Genomic DNA, 23,479 nt, shown 5'->3' on the forward strand with positions numbered 1-23,479 from the left:
GTTCTCATCACAACAAGAAAAATTTTTTTCTTTTTATTGTATCTGTATGAGATGATGGATGTTAACTTAGTGCAATAATCATTTCAAAATATATGTAAACAAGTCATCATGCTGAGTGCCCTAAGCTTATACAGTGATATATGTCAGTTTTTTCCCAATAATACTGGAAAAAGGGATAAAATGGCAAAAAAAGGAAAGGTAAAATGATAAAATGACTCCACAACTAACATTATTTTATAATGGCTCAAATATTGTTTCCTCTTTGAGAGCCAATAGAGATGCTGCTTTTCATAAAAAGGTACAAAATGAATTTTCCCAAAGTCCAATCTAAATTGAAATCTGCTGTTTCGAACATACAACTGGCCAACTTTTACCAATATGTAGTTCCATCCCCCCAACCCCTCCAAAAAAAAAAAAATTCAAAAAGAGCTTTTTGCTGCCACCTACAGTTAGAAAATGTAATAGCTTGCTAAGTGCACAGAGGAATGACTTGCATAGAGAACCTGAGCTTTGGATAGGTTGACCGTATGTCCTGGTCTGTGGACAGTCCCTGTTGTCCTGGCATCACCCATCCAGTGTAGCATTTGTCCTGTACCCTTTTTCTCTCAAAACTCTGATTTGGATGATTAATTATACGGTTACTACTGGTTCTTTCCATGCCTCTTTTACAATACCCAGGTTAGTCTCATCTCTCCCACCTCACTTCTTCAGTCTGACCCTCCTTCCAGCTCTAATTTTTCCCTTTCCTATCTTTACAACCAAGCTTCTTGGAAAAAGTGATCCATACATCATTTCCACTTCATTGTGCCCAATTCTTTCCTCACCTCACGGTACCCTCCCTCCTGCCCTAACTACTCCTTGAAACTACTAGTTATCTTCCAACCACCAAACCAGGAGACAATTTTATGTCTTTGTCTTGATCAGCTTGCACTGCTATAACACAGTACCAGACACAGGGTGGCTGGGAAACAGCAGAAATGTATTTCTTACAGTTCTGGAGGCTGGAAATCAGAGATCGGGGGCCAGCACGGTTGGGTTCTAGTGAGAGCCCACTCCCGGGTTGTAGACAACCAACTTCTTGCTGCAGAATTCAGTCCAAGAGTAACCTAGCTCTCTGGCCTCTTCTTATGAGGATGCTAATCCTACTATAAGGGCTCCATTCTCAGGACCTAGTTCCCTCCCACAGGCCCCACCTGAAAATCCATCACATGTGGGATTAGATGGATTTGGAGGGAAGACATTCATGCCATAAGTCTTTACCTGGCTTCATAGCTTGACAACCCTGTACACAGTTGCTTGCTCTCCCTCCCCATCTCACCTCTTGTGTTCTGTGGCACATCTCCTGTCTTTCTTCTGTGTTCTGGCTTCTCAGTCCTTTGTAATTTCCTCTTCCTCTGCTTGCACCTAAATGCTCATGTCTCTATTTTTGCTCTGCACACTCTCCCTGGGTAACCACACTGCATGAATTCTGCTACAATCACCTTGATAAAGATTCCCAAACTCACTCACCCATTCACTCATTCATTCACTCATTCATTCATTCAGCCAGTGTATGGATCATGGGGCACCTGGGTGGCTCAGTTGGTTAGGCATCAGACTCTTGATTTTGGCTTAGGTCATGACCTCAGGGTCCTGAGATCGAGCCCAGTCAGGCCCTGCACTCAGCTGGGAGTCTACTTGAGATTCTCTCTCTTCCTCTCTCTCTGCCCCTTCCCCCTGTGTTCAATAAATAAATAACTAAATAAGTAAATAAAATCTTCTAAAAAAATATATGGATCACCCGCAGAGTGCCAGTCACTGCTTCAAGTTCTGGGATATATCAGTGAACAAAATGGGGGGGGGGTGTCTTTCTGCTCTATGTGGACAATAAGACAATACACCATAGACAAGGAAAGTGGACAGCATGCTAGAGGGTGAGAAATGTCATAGAACAGAGTAATGGAAATTGGGAGTGGTGGGAGGGAGGTTGAATTTGCAGTGGAATGGATAGGGAAGGCTTCATGGAGAAGGTAACATTTTAGCTGACTTAAAGGAGAAAGAGCAAGTCATGAAGATATCTGGAGGAAGAGCAAAAGGACCAAGCAGTGCAAAGATCCTGGGGCAAGAATGTACCTGTCATATTTAAGGGGTGGTAAAGAGGCCAGTATGGCTCTGGAACAAAGCAAATGAGGGGGAGGGTACTAGGAGATGAGGTGAGAGGGGTACAGGGCTCCAGATCACACGGGGCCTGTAGGCCAAGGGCTTTGGTTTCCCTGTTAATGAACTGGTGAGCCATCCCAGGGTTTTAGGTTGAGAAATGGCCTGGTCTTATTTACACATCTTAACAGAATCACTGTCTCAGTGATTAGATGGATTGGGGGGAAGACATCAGGTTTCTGGGGAAACAGATCTCGAGCTCACATAGTGTGCAGGAGGTTTATTGAGGACTGCTCCTGGGGACAGTTAGAGGGGAGCCAGGGAAGCAGAATCGGGCAGAAGAAGCTGAACTGTGACGCAGCTACAACAGAGGCCATGGGATGGCTCCTCGGAGTTATCCCAAATCTTTTTACCCCGATTTAACTAGTCATTGGATGCAGGTATCCCTAGGGGAGGGGGCTGTACCCTTGGGCAAGGCAGTACCCCTGTGCTAAGAGCAATTCCCAGAAAACAATGCAACCGGTCATCAGCAGCCAACACTCCAGCCTGAAGATGGGGCACCACAGCATCTCCTCCCACCACCCATGCACCTTGCAGATGCACCTTGCCCACAGCATCTGGAAATCCATCTTCTGGTGAGCCAGGGCTGCCACAGCTGGTCTCAGAACACAAGTGATAACGTCTCCCTCCTCTGCTACCCGTGGTAAGTTTCCGTCAGCCGCAGACAGTCTGTTCTCAATACAGCACCGTGAGTGATCCTGCTGAAACGTAAGTCGGACCACATTACTCTACTGTTCAAAACCATCAGGTAACTATTCTCCGTTCATTTCAGAGGGAACACCAAAATCTTTATCATGATTTGTATCAGAATCTTGCTCGAGATTACATCTCTAACCTCATCGTCTATTATTCTTATTCACTCCATACCCATCACACCAGGCTCCTTCCCTCTTCCTTGAACACGTTTTTGTAGGACAGTTTGACAGTGTCTGTTTTCCTCCTCTTCCTGGAGACGTCCTGAACAAGTGGGATAACCCAAATACACGAGTCAAGAGGCTTCAGATTGAGATGTTAAGCGTTCCATCTGCTGGTGCAAAAGGTGGTTTTCTGCAAAGATTATCTGATCGCCACATCACAGGCACCTAAAAGAATTCAAGTATTGACTAAAGAAAAGTCATAATTTATTTTTTTATTTGAGCGTAGTTGACACACAGTGTTACGTTGGCTTCAAGTGTGATGCAACAACATAGTGATTCGACGAGTCTGTACTTTATGCCGTGCTCATCACGAGTGTAGCTACCATCTGTCACCAGGCAACGCTATTAATTTAAGTAGTGCACATTACTTGGGCAGTCGATGCCCAAGGCAAAGGACGCCAGTCATCCTGAAACTCTTGAAAAGAATGTTTGGATGGTTTTACAGGTTTCCCAACTGTTAACCAAAAAAAAAGTGAACTTTCTTGTTTAAGGAAAGGTGGGTTCCTTGAAGGGAAAAAGGTGAATGGTTGAGAGCTGCAGAGAAACATTAATGATAAAGACTTAGAAGAATAAAAAAATCATCTTTCTACAGAACTGCATACACGGAACCATGCATATTATACATTTTAGGCTATTTTAAGAGATTTTTAAGTTCATTGATTTGATTTTTAAGTTCAAGATTTTGAGTTCATTGGTTGGCAGTAAAAATTGGACCCTGTACTGAAAGAGAGAACCATGAGAAGTGACCCTCACATGGAGATGAGCAAGCTCTTGGAGTGACAGGAGTGGGGAAGGAGTATAAGGCAAGAGACAGCCTTATGGGAAACTCTACTCGTAGACCTTAGGCGCAATTTTATCTCACGTCTAGTTTAAAATTTTCCTTTCTGTATTGCATTTTCTTAGTCTAAATTCTTAATAAAATGTATTAAACATGACAGCCATGTCTTAGCTGTGATTTGGAGGAGAAAGGGAAGTATTATGTCCAAGGTTGGGGTGGAAGCAGAAGGAGCTGGTGTTGTGGCCTAGAGAAGTAGTTATGGGCTGAGGTGATTGTTGGAGAAAATTAGAGCAGCAGTCTGGAGCAAGAGCTGATCAGTGACAATAATAATGAACTTGTGCAGAAGCAAATGCTCTTGGAACATGCATAGATATTTAGGGAGGGGACTAGAATTTCTGGAGTTACACGGGTTAAGGGCACAGATTGCATTCTCGGGGATTAAAAGGGAAGGTGCTCCTTCCTTTCTATACCAAAAATTAGGGAATTTGGGAAAACTGGAATTTGGAGTTTTCCCAAATATATATATATACACACACACACACACAAGCAGAAATATCTAGGCTAAAGTGGTTAAATCTGGATGGAATGATTGTGTGGGCCAAAGGAGGATTCTAACATTGTTTTTGTTTACACTTGCATTACTTGCATTTATTATGATAAGCATGCATTAGTTTTGTAATTAAACAATGTTCGGGGGCACCTGGGTGGCTCAGTCATAAGCGTCTGCCTTTGGCCCGGGTCATGATCCCAGGGTCCTGGGATCGAGCCGCACATCGGGCGCCCTGCTCAGTGGGGAGCCTGCTCCTCCCTCTCCTACTCCCCCTGCTTGTGTTCCCTGTCTCGCTGTATCTCTGTCAAATAAATAAATAAAATCTTAAAAAAAATAGAAAAATTATAATGTGGACAAATGATTATATGATTAAAAGTTATATTTCCCAAGACCACTAATTAAATGTGAAATGCTTATGTTAGGTGAAATAAATAGCTATGAATTCATACTTACAGTATACTTGCAATTTTTTTAAAATGAAAATGCCAGGGCACCTGAGTGGCTCAGTCAGTTAAGTGTTGGACTCTTTGTTTCAGCTCAGGTCATGATCTCAGGGTCATGAGTTCAAGCCCCACATTGGGCTCTGTGCTCAGCACAGAGTCTGCTTAAGATTCTCTCTCTCTCTCCGGGTGCCTGGGTGGCTCAGTCATTAAGCGGCTGCCTTCGGCTCAGGTCATGATCCCAGGGTCCGGGGATCGAGGCCCACATCGGGCTCCCTGCTCAGTGGGAAGCCTGCTTCTCCCTCTCACTCCCCCTATGTTCCCTGTCTCGCTGTGTCTCTCTCTGTGAAATAAATAAATAAAATCTTTAAGGAAAAAAAAAAGATTCTCTCTCTCTCCCCCCTCCCTCAGCTTCACTCTCTCAAATAAATAAGTCTTCAAAAAAATAAATGAAAATGCCAAAAAGAAAAAACAGCATATGTTTTTTATTTGGTGTGATTTAATTTTTTTATATTTTTCTATATTTTCCAAATTCCTTTTTATAATCATGTATTGCTTTTGTAGTCAGAAAGAAAACATTCTTCCCCAGAGCCTTCCAGATAAAATCCAAATTCCTTAGCCTAGCATGTGATGATGATCTGGCCTCTGTTCTCTGGTCACTTCTCACCATTCTCCAGGCCTAACTTCAAGGTCATGCGAAATTGCTTGCATTTCCCTAATTGCAATGTCATCATTATCTGGGGGTTATTTGTGGGGTTTTTTTGGTTTTTCTTTCTTTTTTTTTTAAGATTTTATTTATTTATTTGACAGAGAGAGAGAGAGCACAAGCAGGAGGAGTGGCAGGCAGAGGCAGAGGGAGAAGCAGGCTCCCCGCAGAGCAAGGGGAGCCTGATGTGGGACTTGATCCCAGGACCCTGGGATCATGCCCTGAGCCGAAGGTAGTCGCTTAACCAGCTGAGCCAGCCAGGCGCCCGGTTTGTTTTTCTTTTAAAGATTTATTTATTTGGGTGGGGGTGAGAGGGAGAGACAGTACCAAGCAGACTCTCCACTGAGTGTGGAGCTCAAGGAGGGGCTCGATCCCAGGACCCTGAGATCACGACCTGCGCTCCACCCAGGCGCCCCTGGGGGTTATTTGTTTTTATTATTTATTATTTTTGCCTAAGGTGCTCCTTCCTCCCTCCCTTCCTTCCCTTTCTTTTTTCTTTCTTTTTTTTTTTTTTAAGTAGGCTCTACACTGGCTGTCCAAGGTGGGGCCTGAACTCACAATCCCAAGATCAAGAGTCACATGCTTCACTGATTGAGCCAGCCAGATGCCCTGCCTAACGTGTTCTTAAATGCCTTTATTTCCCTCTGGCTTTCTTAACTGGCCTCTTTGATTTTAAGCCCGAGCCCTGTGTTTTCAAGGGATAACCTCCTCTGGGATGCCTTGGGTTTGGTCAGATACCTCCTGCTTTGTGTGGCCCCAATATGTGTTTCCTTTCTCTTCTTACACTGAATTGCAACGCAGGGTAACCAACCGTCCCGGTTTGCCTTTCCTTAATCCTAATTCTGTTAACTTGTTCACATCTTAAACTAGGACTACCTTGACTACACAGGCTGTTGACATCATCTCTGGAGGTTTTTTTAAATTTTATTCTTTCCATTATTATGCATTGTCTCTCTCACAATCTTTAACCACCTTAGTCTTGAGTTTATTGGGGGATAGTAGACGACAAGTAAATGGAAGGTCCTGCTCCTCCCAACAGGTGATAGAGCAGCCCCCACTGTGGTGAGATCTGCGGATGCTAGCAAGTTACTCAGAGCTCTGTTACAGGCTTGTCAGAACGTCAGTGAAGTTCCTCCTGTAGGCTAAAGCATTTTGGTAACTGGAAGGAACAACATCTTAATTAGGTAATGCCGTATATTAGGATGGTTTTGTTTATTCTTCCCTTTAGTGCTCATTGTAACTTTGAACAGTTGTTTAAATACTGGTTAATACTGCAGTTGGCCCCATGTCAGTCCTGCATTCCCAACTCCCCTATCCTGTGCCGCTTTTCATATTTTCTGTAGAACTTACCGTCATCTACATGCTGCGAAAATGTATTTCTTTATCATTTCATAGTCTGCAGTCTGCTCCATCCCCACCACTGCAGGACAGGGATCTCGGTTTTGTCCATCCATTTATTCCGAAGTACCTACTACCAAAGTGCCTGGCACATAATAGATGCTCAATTGAGGATTTGTTGCATAAATAGATCTGCCTAAATTAGAGATTATTTCTCTTTTTGGGTTAACTCATTGTAATTCGTTAACTACAAAATGAACATTTTAGGATATCAACAGAGGCCTTTTACTACTTTTTCTTTCTTTTTGTAAATTTGCTGCCCAGGACCCCTGCGCTGCTCACCCCCGCTGACATCTGTCTGCAACTTTATGGGAGACCCTGAACCAGCACTTAGCTCCCAAATTCCTGACCCACAGAAATTGTGAGAGAATATTGTTTTAAAAGTTTTTGGAGTAAGGGGCACCTGGGTGGCTCAGTCAGTTAAGCATCTGCCTTTGGCTCAGGTCATGAGCCCAGGGTCCAGGGATTGAGCCCTTTGTCAGGCTCCCTCTCACTCTGCTGCTCTCCCCTCCCACTTTTTTTCTCTCTCTCTCTCTCAAATAAATAAATAAAATCTTTGAAAAAAAAGTTTTGGAGTAATTTGTTAGGTAGCAAGGGATAACTAACAAATATACAAATCCCTTTAAAGGGAAAAAAATCATTTCTGACCCCACATTGTTTTTAAGTACAAACATACAGTATGAACACCTTAGGCTTACAGCTTTTATACGACAAACCAAAAGAGATTTTAAAATTAGACATTACAAAACATTCAAATAAAAACTAATTTTAGGGTGCCTGGCTGGCTCAGTTGGTAGAGCCTGCGACCTTTAATCTCAGGGTCATGAGTTCAAGCCCCAAGTAGGGCACGGAGTCTACTTAAAAAAAAATAATTTTAATAGGTTGTTTTGCCGAGATTAAATTGCCAATCATATTGACAGTCCCTGCGACCTCTCCTCCTGCACTGTTCAGTTACTTGAGTAAATTCGCTTTTTCGCCCTAAGTTTGTTTGAAATGGATTTTCTGTGGCTTTCAACCAAGACTTTACTCGATATGGTTCCTTCTGTTGCCACAACTTGTGGAAACTTAAAAAACAAACGAAAAAAACAGCATACTCCAGGCGTTCATTTTCATCCTTCCCTCCGCCTTCTTAGCACGGCACCCACCGCCTCGACCCGCGCCCTCGCGCGTCGGGCCCGGGCTGCACGACGCCGGGCAGGACCTGGTCTCCGAGGAGGGCTGCTCAAATCCTTCCCACCGGTCCCGCACAGCCCGCGTCCTCCTGTTACGGCTCCGTCCTGTAGAAGGTGTCACCTTGTTCTCCCCGGTCTGAATCGGGGGTGTGTGGAGTTGTACCCTCGCCCGGACCGTCGCTGTCATACCCCACAGCTCGACCCCCGGGGTGCGCTCTTATCCTGCGCTCCCAGAGGACGAAGCCGGGCAGGGAGCCGGGTACACGGTGCACCAGAACTAATACTTGAGGGCTTATTCACCGCTGAAGACACACGCTTCGGACTGCCTGGGCCCGCTTTTCGCGCCAAGGAGACGGCAGCAGGATCCCGTCTCCCAGGGAAGGCCAGCATTCGCATAATCGAGCTCTGCGTGGCTTAAAACAAGCACCACGCTGATCTCCTTTAAATCAGAGGCGACGGGCAACCTTCGCCTCAGCTGTGTTTCCCTCCCAGGGTTGTGCAGGCCCCTGAGCACCAGCCGCCCGGCACCGCCGCCCTTCGGCCATCGGGGGGCAGTAGGCGTCGAGAAGGGACGCGCATGCTCCAAGTGGGGCTCCGCGCTTCGCCTCCGCGACCGCCGAGTGACGCGAGCAAGGGCATGCGATCATGGGAAATGTGGTTTCCGAACCTCGGGACCACTGCGGTGCGCCCCCCGGGTAGGCCCAGAGCAGGACTTCAGCTCCCGGTTGGCCTGCGGGCCGGGAGGGGGCGCGAGGGAAGGGGGCGGGGCGAGTGGGGAGGTGGGCGGGGCCGGGGGAAGGCCAAGCGGAGGGGGCGGGGTCTGGCCGGCTGAGGCGCCGCCGCCCGCCGTTGGAGGAATCCGAGGCGAGGGACCGGGAACCGCGAGGAGTCTGGACCGCGGCGGGTGCGAGGGCAGGCGTGCCCAGAGTGGTCGCGCGTGCGTCGGCCGCCGCCCCTCGGCCTTCCTCTTCGCAGGTCCCCTCCCTCTCCGCCGGGACGCGGGAGAGCCCGGCGCGCGACGGGGGCGTGAGGTGGAGCCGGCGGGGGCGGCCAATGCGAAACTGGCTGGTGCTGCTGTGCCCGTGTGTGCTCGGGGCCGCGCTGCACCTCTGGCTGCGGCTGCGCTCCCCGCCGCCCGCCCGCGCCTCTGGGGCCGGCCCGGCAGGTGAGGTCCTGGGGCCGGGCGGGCCAGGAGGCCGTGAGGGGCGGGAGGCCGCCTCCGAGCCCCCGGGCGGCTTCCTCCACGGAGTCCCGAAATGGGGAACGGGCCGAACGCGACCGTCCCCAGGCGAGACAAACGGCCCTTTTCATCTTCGGGGCGTTAAATCGGGCAAACTCGAGGGCGCTTTTCTCGTTTCGTGTCCCCGCCGCTTCTCACCTCCCGCTTTCTTCCTTTATGGGCACGAGAGCGGTGCCCGCCACCGCGAGTCCTTCGTCTGTCCCCCAGGCCTGGTCCGAGTTGTCCGGCGCCTGCCGGCTGGTCCCGGGAGCAAAACCCCGTGTCCTTCAGCCGCGGGCGGCCGCCGCGTGCGCCCGGGCTCCGGCGGCCCGGCCGCCTGCCTCCTTCCCAAGCTGTTGGTCTTCCTCGGTCAAGACTTGGAGGTCTTAGTGCCGTGGGCGTGTTTGAAAAGGCTGGGTTTTGCTTTTAAGGATAACTTTGCTTTAAGAATATACTGCATTTTATTTTCTTTGGAAACTATGATGTCAGTCGGTTAAACAAATCTGGACGTGAAATAGGGCATGGCTACGAGGGGGGTTGTTCCTGTGAGTTTGGCTTGCGAAGCCTACTAATGAAGTGTACGTGAAAACATAAAATTCTCTAACGATCCTATCCTCTTGTTCTGAGATTTACACTCTCATGGGAATGAGATCTTTGTTCTTGTTCATTTCACCGCCTAATAGAATGCTTTGTCCCTAGTAGGTACCCAGCGGGTTTTTTTGTTGTCGTTAATGGGTTCTACCACCCTTTTTTCTTAATGGGTTTCCCTTTTTTTCCTGTCTTTTTTAAGGGCTTGCCCTAGGACATATAAAGAAACCTAGAAGGCTCTTTCAAAAATGAGGTAATAGTTGTTTCGTGTTCTAACTACTCGGGGAGTTTTTTTCCTACCACTTCTCCCCAGAACAGCTGTTTTCTTATCCAAAAGTTTTCAAAATTAGGATTGAATATTTGCAGTTCTGAGATGGGTCTGTGCTGTACTTTTTAGGTAGGAAGCATGGAAACTAATTCGGCAATCCGCAAAGCAATCTCATTGTTATAAGTGGGGGTTTTTATCCTGGTAACAACCTCTTAGAATCTTTTCCTTTTAGACAAACCACAAGATCTTTGAAAAGGCTATTTGTGTGACCTGAATAGAATTAAAACACTGTTTAATTTATTTAATGAAAATATAGTGGTTATGGAGCATTTAACCTGTTAACAGGTTAGGATTTGGGGCCTTTTTTTTTTTAAAGGTTTTGGTTTTTAGGTTTTTGTAAACTGAGCTGAGGAAAGACTGCCATGGATATAAAATGCTTTGTAACATCTGTTAGATTTGTGTTTTACAGCTTCCTTTCCTTTTTTGTGCGATGAGTGAGCACTACTAGAATTTACTTGCAGAGCATTCTTAGGATATTTATGACCTTTAATTGCCTTTTGAGGTTCAGTAAACAAGCAAAACCTCTTTGCCTTCAGGCTTAAAACTTAGGAGGCAATTTCTTAGTTTCATTGAAGTTTTTCTATCCGCATGGTGTTTGGATGATGCCCCTATCTGCCATCAAGTTAGCCTGAGCTAGATTAAGGAGCCTGGGAAGTAGGCCATGAAGAGGATCAGGCTATAGGTGAAGAAATCAGTACTAGTTACAGAAATTAACTTTGACTTAGGTGGATAGTGTGCCTCTGGCTAGATGATAAATTAGGTATTTTAATCTAAATGAAACCTGGCAGACTCCTAACTTTCACTTTACAAAACTAAAAACGGTAGAAGCATATCGATCGCCAAAATTTCCTGCAGCTCCTTTTCCCATTGTGTTACCACCATGTTCAAACTGAAACAATTGGGCACTTTTACATTTCTACCCTTACACCTTCAGCCCAAAGTGAGAGAGAAAACCCGAGATTTTGTTAAGTTTTCTTCCCTTGAATGAATGTTTTAAGAATTCTTTTTGTTCTCTCGTCTGCCTCTTTGTCTTAAGGCTCATTAAGGGGATAGTGGTAGGCGAGATGACAAAATGAAAGCAGTGTAGGAGGACAAGAGAGTGGTGTGCTGCTGGCCTAGAGAAGTCAGGGGAGGCCCCTCTGAGGAGGGGCCACTGAGCAGGGACCTGAATGAAGTGCAGGAGTCCTGTCCGCACCTGGCGCTTTTCTAATGTAGAAAACAGCCGAAATACGGTCCAGGAGAGCAACTGGTGAAGAGGAAGCAGGTCTCTTTTGAAATCCGTGGGTGGATGAAGAGAATGGAGACAGGGACACTAGACTGGAGAATATAGAGGATATTATCTAATATATTATAAGATACTCGTTTTGGGTAATACCTTAGCAGGAATTATGTAAACAGTAAATTTGGAAAAAGAATGAGACCAAAGACGTCTTCTCTTTCTAGGATATTTGGAGAGAAGGAAACCAAAGAAAGGAAAGAAGCATATCCATTCAATAAATGCCTAGAGCGCTAAGTATCGAGCGAGCTACATGTGGAGTCCCCTGCTCTGAGATCCTCCTAGTCTGTTGAACTGAAACAGGGAGCAAGGAGAAGGCCAAAGACAAATTGAGCTTGCTTTACAATTTTGCCTAGGGCCAGTTCATCCAAAATTATCCCTCTATGTTAATCTTGTCTCTGTGCTTCGGTTTCCTTATTTATAAAATGATGATCTCATAGGGTTATTGTGAAGATTCAATACAACACCCAGAAAAGTGCCTGATTCATAGTAAACACTCCATGAATTTTAGAGAGGTGCATAGGCTAGTGAGGTATTTGGGGAGGTTTTTGAGATTGGCGAGAGCATACTAGTAGTGTATGTGATGAGTGTCCTTATCAGTAGATCTGTCATGAATTTATGTTTCCCTCATTTCCAAGATTTCTGTTAATTTGTGATTGATGTGAGAGTGGAAATTTTGGTCTGGTTTTTAAGAATCCTTGGGCCTATTTTGAACAATCAGTTTTGAAATCAACCTCCCTTGGTCTTGAATAAACTTTTGGATGTCCGCTCTAAGTGCAGAGCCTCGCAGGTTGCCAGACCCTCAGGATACATTACATATTAGAGAATAGAATGCTGTTGTCCTCAGGGAGCTTGTGTGGGGTTTTAATTATTCCTGGCATGAAAATTTGTTTTTTGTTTATTGCTCTGTATCTACCATCTAGAACAGTGAACATAGGAGGGGCTTAGTAATTTGAAGGAATGAATCAAGAAAATAAAACTGGGAGAGTATGAATGAATTTGTCACCTATATATCGTCTATTCACATTCCACGATGCCCTTAGGATACAAATTTTTTCTTATAAAAGTAAAACAAGTTCTTTGTAGAAAAGTTTGAAATTATTTTTAAAAACAGGGAAAATGATCTATATTACAGTTTTTGAATGTACATACAGTGCATGTTGGAGGGAAATTACTTAGTATTTTTAAAAAATTGTATTGATGTATAATATACATTCAGAAAAGGGCCTGTAAATGTATGGCTTGATATATTTTCACAAACTGAATATAACCAACTAATCCTGCACCTCAGAAGCAAGCTCCCTTCATGCTCCCTTCCATCACTGCCAGGAGTGGTTAACCACGATCCTGATCTTAAATGGCAGAGATTTGCCTGTTGGTACTTTATATAAATGGAACCACACAGTATGTACATAGTTCTTATAGTCTGCTGATCTTAATGTGGTGAATAACAATATAACTCTACAATGTAATTTTAATGGCTACATATAGATACACCATAATTTAACTAACCCTTTATTTCTGCATTCCTGGATTTTTGCAGTTTTTCACTATTAATTAATGACATCGTGATGAATAGAGATCTTTTAGTACATCACCGATTATTTCTTTTATTTTTTAAAGGTTTTATTTATTTATTTGATAGCACAAGTAGGCAGAGTGGCAGACAGAGGGGAAGGCAGAGGGAGAGAAGAGGCAGGCTCCCCACTGAGCAAAAAGCCCGCTGTGGGACTCGATCCCAGAACCCCAGGATCATGACCTGAGCCGAAGGCAGATGCTTAACTGACTGAGCCACCCAGGTGCGCTGATTATTTCTTTAGAATAAGTTCTTAGACATGGAATTGCTGGATAGAAGTTATACAGTTCTGGGGAGCCTGGGTGGCTCAGTCGGTTAAGTGTCTGACTCCCGATCTCAGCTCAGGTCTTGATCTCAGGGTCATGAGTTCAAGCCCCGTCCGTGTTGGGCTCCACCCTGGGCGTGGAGCCTACTTAAAAAATTTATCTGAGGCAGTTGATGTATATTGGCAAATTGTCCCACAGAAGACTACCAAATTCCATTCCAGCAGCAACGTAGGAGAGGAGCCATTTCCTTAAAATAGCTCTCCACATTTCCTTGCAATACCAATGGTTGGGGTATTATTTAAGAAGATATTTGTGTTTGGGGCGCCTGGGTGGCTCAGATGGTTAATCGTCTGCCTTCAGCTCAGGTCATGATCCCAGGGTCCTGGGATCGAGCCCCGCATCGGGCTCCCTGCTCGGCGAGAAGCCTGCTTCTCCCTCTCCCACTCCCCCTGCTTGTGTTCCCTCTCTCGCTGTGTCTCTCTCTGTCAAATAAATAAATTAAAAAAAAAAAAAGATATTTGTGTTTGAACGTAGCAGAAGCCTGGTACCTTACTGCTCTAATTCAAATTTGATTCCTAATGAAACAGTATTTTTTCATAGGTTGGTTGGCTATTTGCATTTTATCTGTGAATTATCTTTGTGTCTTTTTGTAGCATGTTTACTTCTTAGCTGTTCATTTCTTTCTTTGCTGTCTCCAGACACCAGAATCAAAGTAGGTCCCCTGTACTAGCAACGTATAGCGGAGGGTGTTGAAAGTATACAGGCAAAGGCTGGTTGGGGCACTAGGAACGTGGGCATTCTTGTACAAGTGTTCATTGAGCACCCACCCCTGGGTTTTATACCATGTAACACAGTACTCACAAGTCTGTTGGACTGATTTACATTGCTGGTATATGGTAGAAGAAACCTGTTTTTTTAACTGAGCTATAATTGACTTATTACATGAGTTTCAGGTGTATGACATTGATTCAATATATGTACATATTGTAAAAATGAACACAATCTAACATAGTTACAATTTTTTTTCTTGTGATGAGAACTTTTGAGATCTCTTCACAACTTTCAAATATGCATCACAGCATTATTCACTATAGCCACCAAGTTGTACATTACATCCCCATGACTTCTTTATTTTAACTGGAAGTCTGTACTTTTTGACCCCCTTCACCCATTTTGCCCACATGTCACGCCTCACCTCTGGCAACCACCAGTCTGTTCTCTATGAGTTCAGTGTTTTGTTTAGATTCTACGTAAAAGTGAGACTGTAGGGGCGCCTGGGTGGCTCAGTCGTTAAGCGTCTGCCTTCAGCTCAGGTCACGATCCCGGGGTCCTGGGATCGAGCCCCACATCGGGCTCCCTGTTTGGCGGGAAGCCTGCTTCTCCCTCTCCCACTCCCCCTGCTTGTGTTCCCTCTCTCGCTGTGTCTCTCTCTGTCAAATAAATAAATAAAATCTTTAAAAATAAAATAAATATTCATGGAATTTATAAGAAAAATAAAGAATAATCTCCTTTAAAAAAAAAAGTGAGACTGTACCATATTTGTCTTTCTCCGTCTGACTTGGTTCACTTAGCATAACACCCTCAAGGTCTATCCATGTTGTCAGAAATGGCAAGAAATTTCCTTCTTTTTTATGGCAAATAATATTCCATTGTATTTGTCTATAACACGTTTTCTTTGTTCATCTGTCAGTGAACACTTAGGTTATTTCCATGTCTTGGCTATTGTAGATAGCGCTGCAATGAACAGGGTATGCAAATATCTTCTCCAGTGTTTTCATTTCCTTCGAATAAATACCCGGAAGTGGAATTGCTGGATCATGTGGTAGTTCTAGTTTAATTTTTGAGGAACCTCCATAGTGTTTATTACAGGGGCTACAGCGATTTATAGTCCCGCCAAAAGTGCACAAGCCTTCCTTTTTCTACACTTTTACCAACACTTGTTGTTTCTTATCTTTTTTGATACTAGCCATTCTGACAGGTGTGACGTGATCTCTCACATTGTGGTTTTGATTTGCATTTCCCTGGTGATGAGTGATGTTGACTGTACCTGTTGGCCATCTGTATGTTGTCTTTGAAAACATATTTCTTCAGATCCGCTGCCTATTTTTTAATTGGATTGCTTGGTTTTTTGCTATTGAATTGTAAGAGTTTTTTTAAAATATATTTTCAGTATTAACCCCTTATCAGGTACATGATTTGCAAATCTTTTATCCCATTTATAGGTTGTCTTTTCATTTTGTTGATGGTTTCCTTTGCTGTGCAGAAGCTTTTTAGTTTGATGTAGTGCTGCTTATTTATTTTTGCTTTTGTTGCATTTGCTTCTGGTGACAAATACAAAAAATCATCACCAAAACCAATGTCAGGGAGCTTACTGCGTATGTTTTATTCTAGGAGTTTTATGATGTCAGGTCTTAGGTTCAAATCTTTGATCCATTTTAAGTTGATTTTTGTGTATGGTATAAGGTGGTGGTCCAGGTTCATTCTTTTATGTATGGCTGTCTAGTTTTCCCAGCACCGTCGCTTCTTGGCCTTTTGGCTCAGATCAAGTGTAGTACCAGCATCATCTGTTGAAGAGACTATTCTGTTCCCATGTATATTCTTATCTCCTTTGTCATAGATTAATTGACCATATAATTGTGGGTTTATTTCTGGGCTCTATTCTATTCCATTGATCTATGTGTCAGTTTTTATGCCGAAACCATGCTGTTTTAATTACTATATCCTTGTAATATAGTTTGAAACCAGGGAGCATAATGCCTCCACTTTTTTGGTTGGTGGTGTTGTTGTTGTTGTTTGTTTGTCTTTTTTTTTCCATTTTTTTCACCTATGACCCCACCTACCTCCCTTCTGGCAACCACCAATTTGTTCAGTATATTTAAGAGTCTGCTTTTTTGTTTGTCTCTCTCTTTTTTTTTTTTTGCCTTGTTTCATCATTTGTTTCTTCGATTCCACATGAGTGAAATCGTATTTATCTTTCTCTAACTGACTTATTTCACTTAGCATAGTACTCTCTTGGTCCATTTATGTTGTTGCAGATGGTAAGATTTCATTCTTTTTTATGGTCAAGTGATAGTCCATTGTGTATATACCACATCTTCTTCATTCATCTACCGATAGACACTTGGGCTACTTACGTATCTTGGCTCTTGTAAATGATGCTGCAGTAAACATAGGGGTGCATGTATCTCTTCAGTCATGTTGCTTGATTTGCAAATACTGAACCACTTTTGCATCCCTAGAATAAATCCCACTTGATTGTGGTGAATGATTTTTTTAAATGTATTACTGTATTGTTGGGTTTGCTGATATTTTGTTGAGAGTTTTTACATCTATGTTCATCAGAGATGTTGGCTCTTTTTTTGTGGTGTCTTTATCTGGTTTTGGTATCAGGGTGATTCCGGCCTTGTAGAATAAATGTGGAAGCTTTCTTTCCTCTTCTATTTTTTGGAATAGTTTGAGAAGAATAGATATTAACTCTTCTTTGAACATCTGGTAGAATTTACCTATGAAGCCATCTGGTCCTGGACTTTAGGTTGTTGGTTTTTTGATCACGGATTCAATTTCATTGCTGGTAATCAGTCTCCAAATTTTCTTTTTCTTCCTAATTCAGTTTTGGAAGGTTATGTTTCTAGGAAGTTACCCATTTCTTCTAGGTTATCCAATTTGTTGGCAAATAATTTCTTATAATATTTTCTTATAATCCTTTGTATTTCTGTGGTGTTGGTTATTTCTCTTCCTTAATTTCTGATAGTATTTATTTGAGTCCTCTCTTTTTTTTTTTTTTTTTTTTTTTTGGATGAGTCTGGGTAAGCTTTATCAATTTTGTTGATGTTTTCAAAGAACCAGCTCCTGGTTTCATTGATCCGTTCTGTTGTTTTCTTGGTCTCTATATCATTAGTTTCTGCTCTCATATTTATTATTTCCTTCCTTCTGTTGGCTTTGGGTTTTGTTCTTCCTCTAGCTTCTTTAGGTATAAGGTTAGATTATTTGAGATTTTTCTTGTTTCTTGAGGTAGGCCTGTATTGCTGTAATCATCCCCCTTAGATGATGATAGAACAGCTTATGCTTCACGATGCCCTCCTGTTTTGTTCTTTCCTGAGATTGCTGTGGCTGTTTAAGGTCTTTTGTGGTTTCATACAAATGTTAGAGTTGTTTGCTGTATTTCTGTGAAAAATGCCACTAGAATTTTGATAGGCATTGCATTGAATCTGTACATTGCTTTGGGTAGTATGGACATTTAAAAAATATTCTTCCAACCCGTGAGCACAGAATATCATTCCATTTATTTGTGTCTTCTTCAGTTTCTTTCATCAGTGTCTTACAGCTTTCAGTGTACAGCTCTTTCACCTCCTTGGTTAAATTTATTCCTAGGTATTTTATTCTTTTTGATCCAGTTGTTAATAGGATTGGTTTCTGAAATTTTTTTTGATAGTTCATTATTAGTGTCTAAAAGTGCCACTGATTTTTATAGATTGATTTTGTATCCTGCAACCTTACTGAATTTGTTTATTTCTAATAGTTTTTTGGTTGAGTCTTTAGAAACCTATTTTTCAGTATATCTGGAAGGAGAAGTTTTTTTCAGAGGCCAAAATCTGCCACGCACTTCTCCTGCAAGAAAAGGAGAAATGCATGTAAACTGAAGCAGTTCCTCAGAAGCTGCTTAGACGTGGATTAGAAGCAGAGGGAGGATTGGTAGTGGGGTGAGATCAAAAAGCAGTTTGCAACCATAAGCCGTGGGATTTTCACGTGCCACGTGGTCATCTTTATCTTTATTTATTAAGTTTTAGAAAAATCTTGTTTGGCAGTGAGATGAATAAACCAGGGATAAACCATTAGAATAGGCTTGGGTTTTTTTTTTTTTCTCATATTTTAAGTTTTTATTATGAAAATCTTTAAACATACCAAAAGTAGAAGATTATAACAAATATTATGTACTCACCATACACCTTCACCTCCCATTTTTCATAGACACCCCTACCCACTTCTTCCCACTGGATGATTTGGAAGCAAATCACAGATAAGTTATCATTTCCATAAATGTCTTAGTATACTATCTCTAGAGATAGACTTTAAAAAACCATAACCACAAAACTGTCATCGCAATTAGAAAAATTAATGATTCTTTCCAATATTTAGTGTTCAGATTTTCCCAACTGTCTTTTTTTGTTATTAATTCCAGTGTAGTTAACCTACAGTGTTGTATTAGTTTCATTTGTACCATATAGTGACTCAGCACTTCCACGTATTACGCAGTGCTCACCATTAGGACACCCCTGTCATGGTCCAGTGGAGTCCGAATTGAAGCAGTGGGTAGAATTAATGATGAGAAAGGGATAGATTCCAGATATTTTTCATGAAGACTTTGTCAATGAAGAACAAGTTAAATTATGTTTCATGTAATCCCTTTCTCAAAGGTTTATTTTGATTTTCTACCAAAAATGAGGCAGTGATATTTGGCACTTAATGGTTTGTTTTAGTTATTTTATGATTTTCCTTTTGTGCATCAACCTTGTTTTCTGATGATGTCAGGTAAATGAGGCATTTTGGTTAAATGTGATTTTGCTCTTCTACAGCTTTTAATTGTTCCAGAAGACATTTTGAAATGGACAAAATAGGCTATCTGAAGACTTTTTGGTATCAGTTTGTTTGTTTGTTTTTATTAGGAAATGGAGGCACAGGGATTTAAATAGCTTGTTACTGGTATCATGCAGGTTTTAGAATCAATGTCAGATATGTCTGGTTACTTACTACATTTGCCTCATTCCTGTTGCTAAAAGTACCTACTATTAATATTTCTCTGTGAAAAAGTGGGGATGAAGTGGGATATCAGTGCCAATTTTACATAAGCATTTAAATTATTCTCCAAATTCAGACTCATTTAGAGTTAGTTCCAGCAATAGGTACAACTTTCATTGTATAGTTCTGTGTGTCTGAGAAAAAAATGTTCCTGGGCCATGAATTTAAAAAAATTAACGTGCTCACCAGCATTTCCAGTGATCTGCTTATCACTAATTCCCCATCCTGAACTGGTGTTACAAATAAAAGATCAGAATTTAGTCTCAGATGAGCTACATGGAGCTGTGGTGCTAATAGAACAGTGATGAAGAATGGAGTTGATTGCCAGGGATTAAATCTTAGCTGTTTGCCTTAGGGGAAGTTACTGAATTCTCTGCCTCTTTCCTTACTTCTTTAATAAGGAGCCTGACCCCACCTACTTCTCAGGGTTGTGAGCATTAAATGATACTCTACATGCAAAGCATTAAACTGATACTCTATGCATAGTTCTTAGTACTTTATAGGTGTGCAATAAATATGGTCTATTATAAGCAAGCTTAGTCAAGGAAGATTTGGATTTACATTAAAGATAAATTCCTGCCTAGGGAATTTATGATCTGCCTGGGTGGCACAGTCAGTTAGGTGGTCAGCTCGTGGTTTCAGCTCAGGTCATGATCTCAGGGCCCTGGGATCAAGCCCCCACTCAGCGGGGAGTCTGCTTGGGATTCTCTCTCCCTCTCCCTGCCCCTCCCACTTGTGCTCTCACTCTCTCTCTCTAAAATAAATAACAACAAAAAAAGATAAATTCCTGCCTTTAAAGAAGAATTCGTTTTAGTACAGGATTCACAGTAGGCTAAAATAACAAGTATCTCTACTTCATTTAGGTTAAATTTTTTTTTAGAAACGTTTCTGTTGTGGAAAAAGAGGTATCTACACAAAAATTCCTATACTCCTAGAATTGTTACAATGTAATATCCTTCAGGTATCCTATTAGAAGACTCTGTCTCCCAGATTTTCTTTTTATTATTTTAATTGGTCCTTTGAAAAAATATCAACATGTTTTTGTTGTCTTTTGGCTGAATACATGGATTCTATGGCATATAAAAGGATTGAACTTAATGTAGTAAAGATCTCTGGCCTTCAATTATTTATTTTTGGAAACATTTTGGATCAGTTCCCATGATTGGAGAAAGAGGTGAAAGGGGCCCCTCATCAGAGCTATATATAAGCTTCTAGCACTCCAGCTTTGAAACTGGTGATAGAAAACAAAGTATCTTTCCCTTCTGTCTTCTAAGGGCAATTAAAAAAAAAAAAAATGTGATCCTGCCCATTAGACCTTATGGCAGTAAAAAATGAGCCATTCATATGAGTTGTCACTTGATTTTTTTTTTTTTTTGTCCCTCCCTGGAAATGTTGCTTCCCTCTTTCATTCTTTGGAGTATTTAGTAAGTGTGATACAAGGTTTGCTGGGTGTAGAATTTATTGGTGTTAATCAGGGTTCTTGTACTTTCTAGCATAGTAGTCTTTCAGCTTTATTTCCCAAACTTACTATTTTTTTTTTTTAAGAGAGAGAGCAAGAGCTGGATTGGGGGGTGCAGAGGGAGAGGGAGAAAGAAAATCCCAAGCAGGCTCCATGCCCAGCACAGAGCCCAACATGGGGCTCGATCTCACGACCCTGAAATCATGACCTGAGCCGAAATCATGACCTGAGCCGAAATCAAGAGTCAGCTGCTCAACCGAGCCACGCAGGCGCCCCCTATAATGTTAATGTAGGCCTTCACCTTTGAAAGCACATATTTGTGTGGTGGTTATAGTTGCTTTTGGTTGCCAGTGAGTACCTACTATTTTGGTATCAAACCAGGACCTTTATACACATTATCTCATTTTTACAACAACGGACACTTCTATGAGAAGTGTTGCTATACCCATTTGTAGTTTAGGAAACTGAGGCTCAAGAAGTTAACTTTTCAGGGTGGCTGGCTCAGTCAGTAGAGCATGAGACTCTTGATTTCAGGGTTCTCAGGGTTCAAGCCCCATGTTGGGGATAGAGATTACTTAAAATTTCTTTTTAAATCTTTAATTAAAAAAAAAGAAGTTAAAGAACTTCTATAGGTCATAAAAAGAACCAGGATTCTGCTCATGGCCTAACGGACTCATACTGCCTACTATTGCATGGTTTATGCCATGCTGCCTTTCCAAACTCATTCTCACCATAAACATCTTGTTAGTTTTGAAGAATTTATGTACTTATGTGAGCATAAATAAATACATATGTGGGGAAGACAAAAAAACTCTATGCCAAAAATGTTAGCAGTGGTTATCTGGATGGTACATCTGTGGGTGATTTTTAAAATATTTTTTCTTTGTATTTCTTTGTATTTTCTATACACATGAACATGTATTATTTTCTGATAGACATTTTTATGTTACATATTGAAGAGTAATTGAGACATGACTTTTCTAATTTACTGTTGCTTATTTCTAGATCAATTGGCCTTATTTCCTCAGTGGAAATCTCGCCACTATGATGTGGTAGTTGGTGTGTTGTCAGCTCGCAATAACCATGAACTTCGAAATGTGATAAGAAACACCTGGCTGAAGCATTTAATACAACATCCGTCATTAAGTCAACGGTAGGTTTTCTTAGTTGGCACCTGCCTGATTAACTGAGTAAAAGTTCTGAAAAACCTTTTTTGGGGTAGTCAGAGATGTTAATTTAGGCATGTGGCCTCTCTTCCTGGGAGAAATGGCTATTTCATTTTGCTTTCCCGCCACAAATTGAGTCACAAAAGTAAATTTAACCAAGGTTCTTAGCCGAAAGGTAGTTAGAGGAGAATATATTCACTGGTTAACATATTAGTATGTATAGATACCTAGTTTGTTTTGTTTTTGCTTTGATTTAGACTAGTAATTCCTTTTTTTTTTTTTTTTGAGAGAGCAAGAGTGAGCAGGGGGAGGGGCAGAGGAAGAGGGAGAGAGAATCTTAAGCAGGTTCCATGCCCAGTGTGGAGCCCAGTGGGGGTCTGGATCTCACAACCCTGAGGTCATGACCTGAGCTGAAATCAAGGGTTGGACACTTAACCAGCTGAGCCACCCAGTTGCCCCTAGAATAGTAATTCTTAAAGGGTTCTATTCCAGAATAGGTCTCTGCTTAGACATGTTTGTGTCTAAAAACGCTTTTCACTAACTTCACAGAGACACACTGAATTTTTTCTGTTCTATATATTTTTTTTTAAATACACACTGTGTAGCTCTTTTTCCTGACTGCCCTTCAAGGATTGAGCTTTGGTAGTGCATCTTATGTTGATATTAAGTGGCTCAGTTATGGGTTAAGAGCCCAGGGCCTTAGTCTTCTCAGTGAGACCAGCCTCTGAAGATTACATAGTGAGGGGCTAGTGGAAGAGAAGCATGGGAGGTTGAACTTTTAGTTATGTGAGGACACTCAGATAATGAGCAGTTCTAGATGGCCCTCTCAGGATTGCATTAAACTGGCATGTTTGGGACTGAGTAGCTGTACGATTGCAGAATTTTCTTGTCATAAGTAGTGAACATTTATAGATTTCCTATCTTATTCATAGCAGCTTTCATTCCTTTTCAAGACAGATTTCTTTAGTTCATGAGCTCAGTGATAATAGCACCTATTACCCAGCAAATGAAAGGCCTCAGACTCATCACTGCTGTCAGAACCTCCTCCAAAACCTGCACTTCCTAGGTAGCTTTTCCCGTCTCGGAAAATAATGACCCCCCTCTACCAGTTGTTCGGACAGAAAACCCTGGTGACTATGTTATAAATGAGGGAGTAAGTCCCCCTTTTGGGTCTTTAAGGATCTCTCCAGCATGGTCACAGAAGTGACACTGGGAGAGGCATATGAAATTAGATTTATTATACTCACAAGTCGTAGAGAAGGAGGCACAGTATGCCACACAGGGGGTGGCCATACAGGAGGAGCGTCCAGGGAGCAGGCTCAGCCAAGCAGGTGGGGAGCTGACAGAGCGCGGGGCCCAGTGGGCACGTGCCTTTACTGGGGGTCATGATGGAGTATACAAGCAGAAGGCATAAGGGGACGTCATTGTTGTGTTAAGAGTGTCACTAGGTCAGTCAGGGGAGGGCCACAGGGGGATCTCGTGGCAGGGACCAGCCTTGTCACTCTGCTGGTGGTGTATCAGGTCACCTGAGGAGGATGCTCATAGCCTGTTTGTGAGGATGTTGAGGCACCAGGAAAATAGGAAGTTTTAAAAATTTATAATACATTGTTACCTTGATTTCTTCTTTCTCTCATCCACCCCATCAGCA

General features: G+C 42.3%; 1 protein-coding gene across 3 annotated transcripts in view; it reads left to right on the plus strand.

Moving 5' to 3' along the window:
* The first annotated feature begins 8,994 nt into the window (after nt 1-8,994).
* The window catches only part of B3GALNT2 (beta-1,3-N-acetylgalactosaminyltransferase 2), a 56,121-nt gene continuing 41,636 nt past the window's right edge, over nt 8,995-23,479 (plus strand). For all 3 annotated transcript variants that reach the window (XM_027590048.2, XM_027590056.2, XM_027590066.2), the window contains exons 1-2: nt 8,995-9,322; nt 21,671-21,818. In XM_027590048.2, coding sequence (XP_027445849.1) covers nt 9,211-9,322; nt 21,671-21,818 — 260 coding nt within the window. In that variant the 5' untranslated portion in view covers nt 8,995-9,210. The remainder of the gene's footprint in view (nt 9,323-21,670; nt 21,819-23,479) is intronic.

This window comes from Zalophus californianus, chromosome 15, assembly GCF_009762305.2.
Source record: "Zalophus californianus isolate mZalCal1 chromosome 15, mZalCal1.pri.v2, whole genome shotgun sequence".
NCBI classification, from domain to species: Eukaryota; Metazoa; Chordata; class Mammalia; order Carnivora; family Otariidae; genus Zalophus; species Zalophus californianus.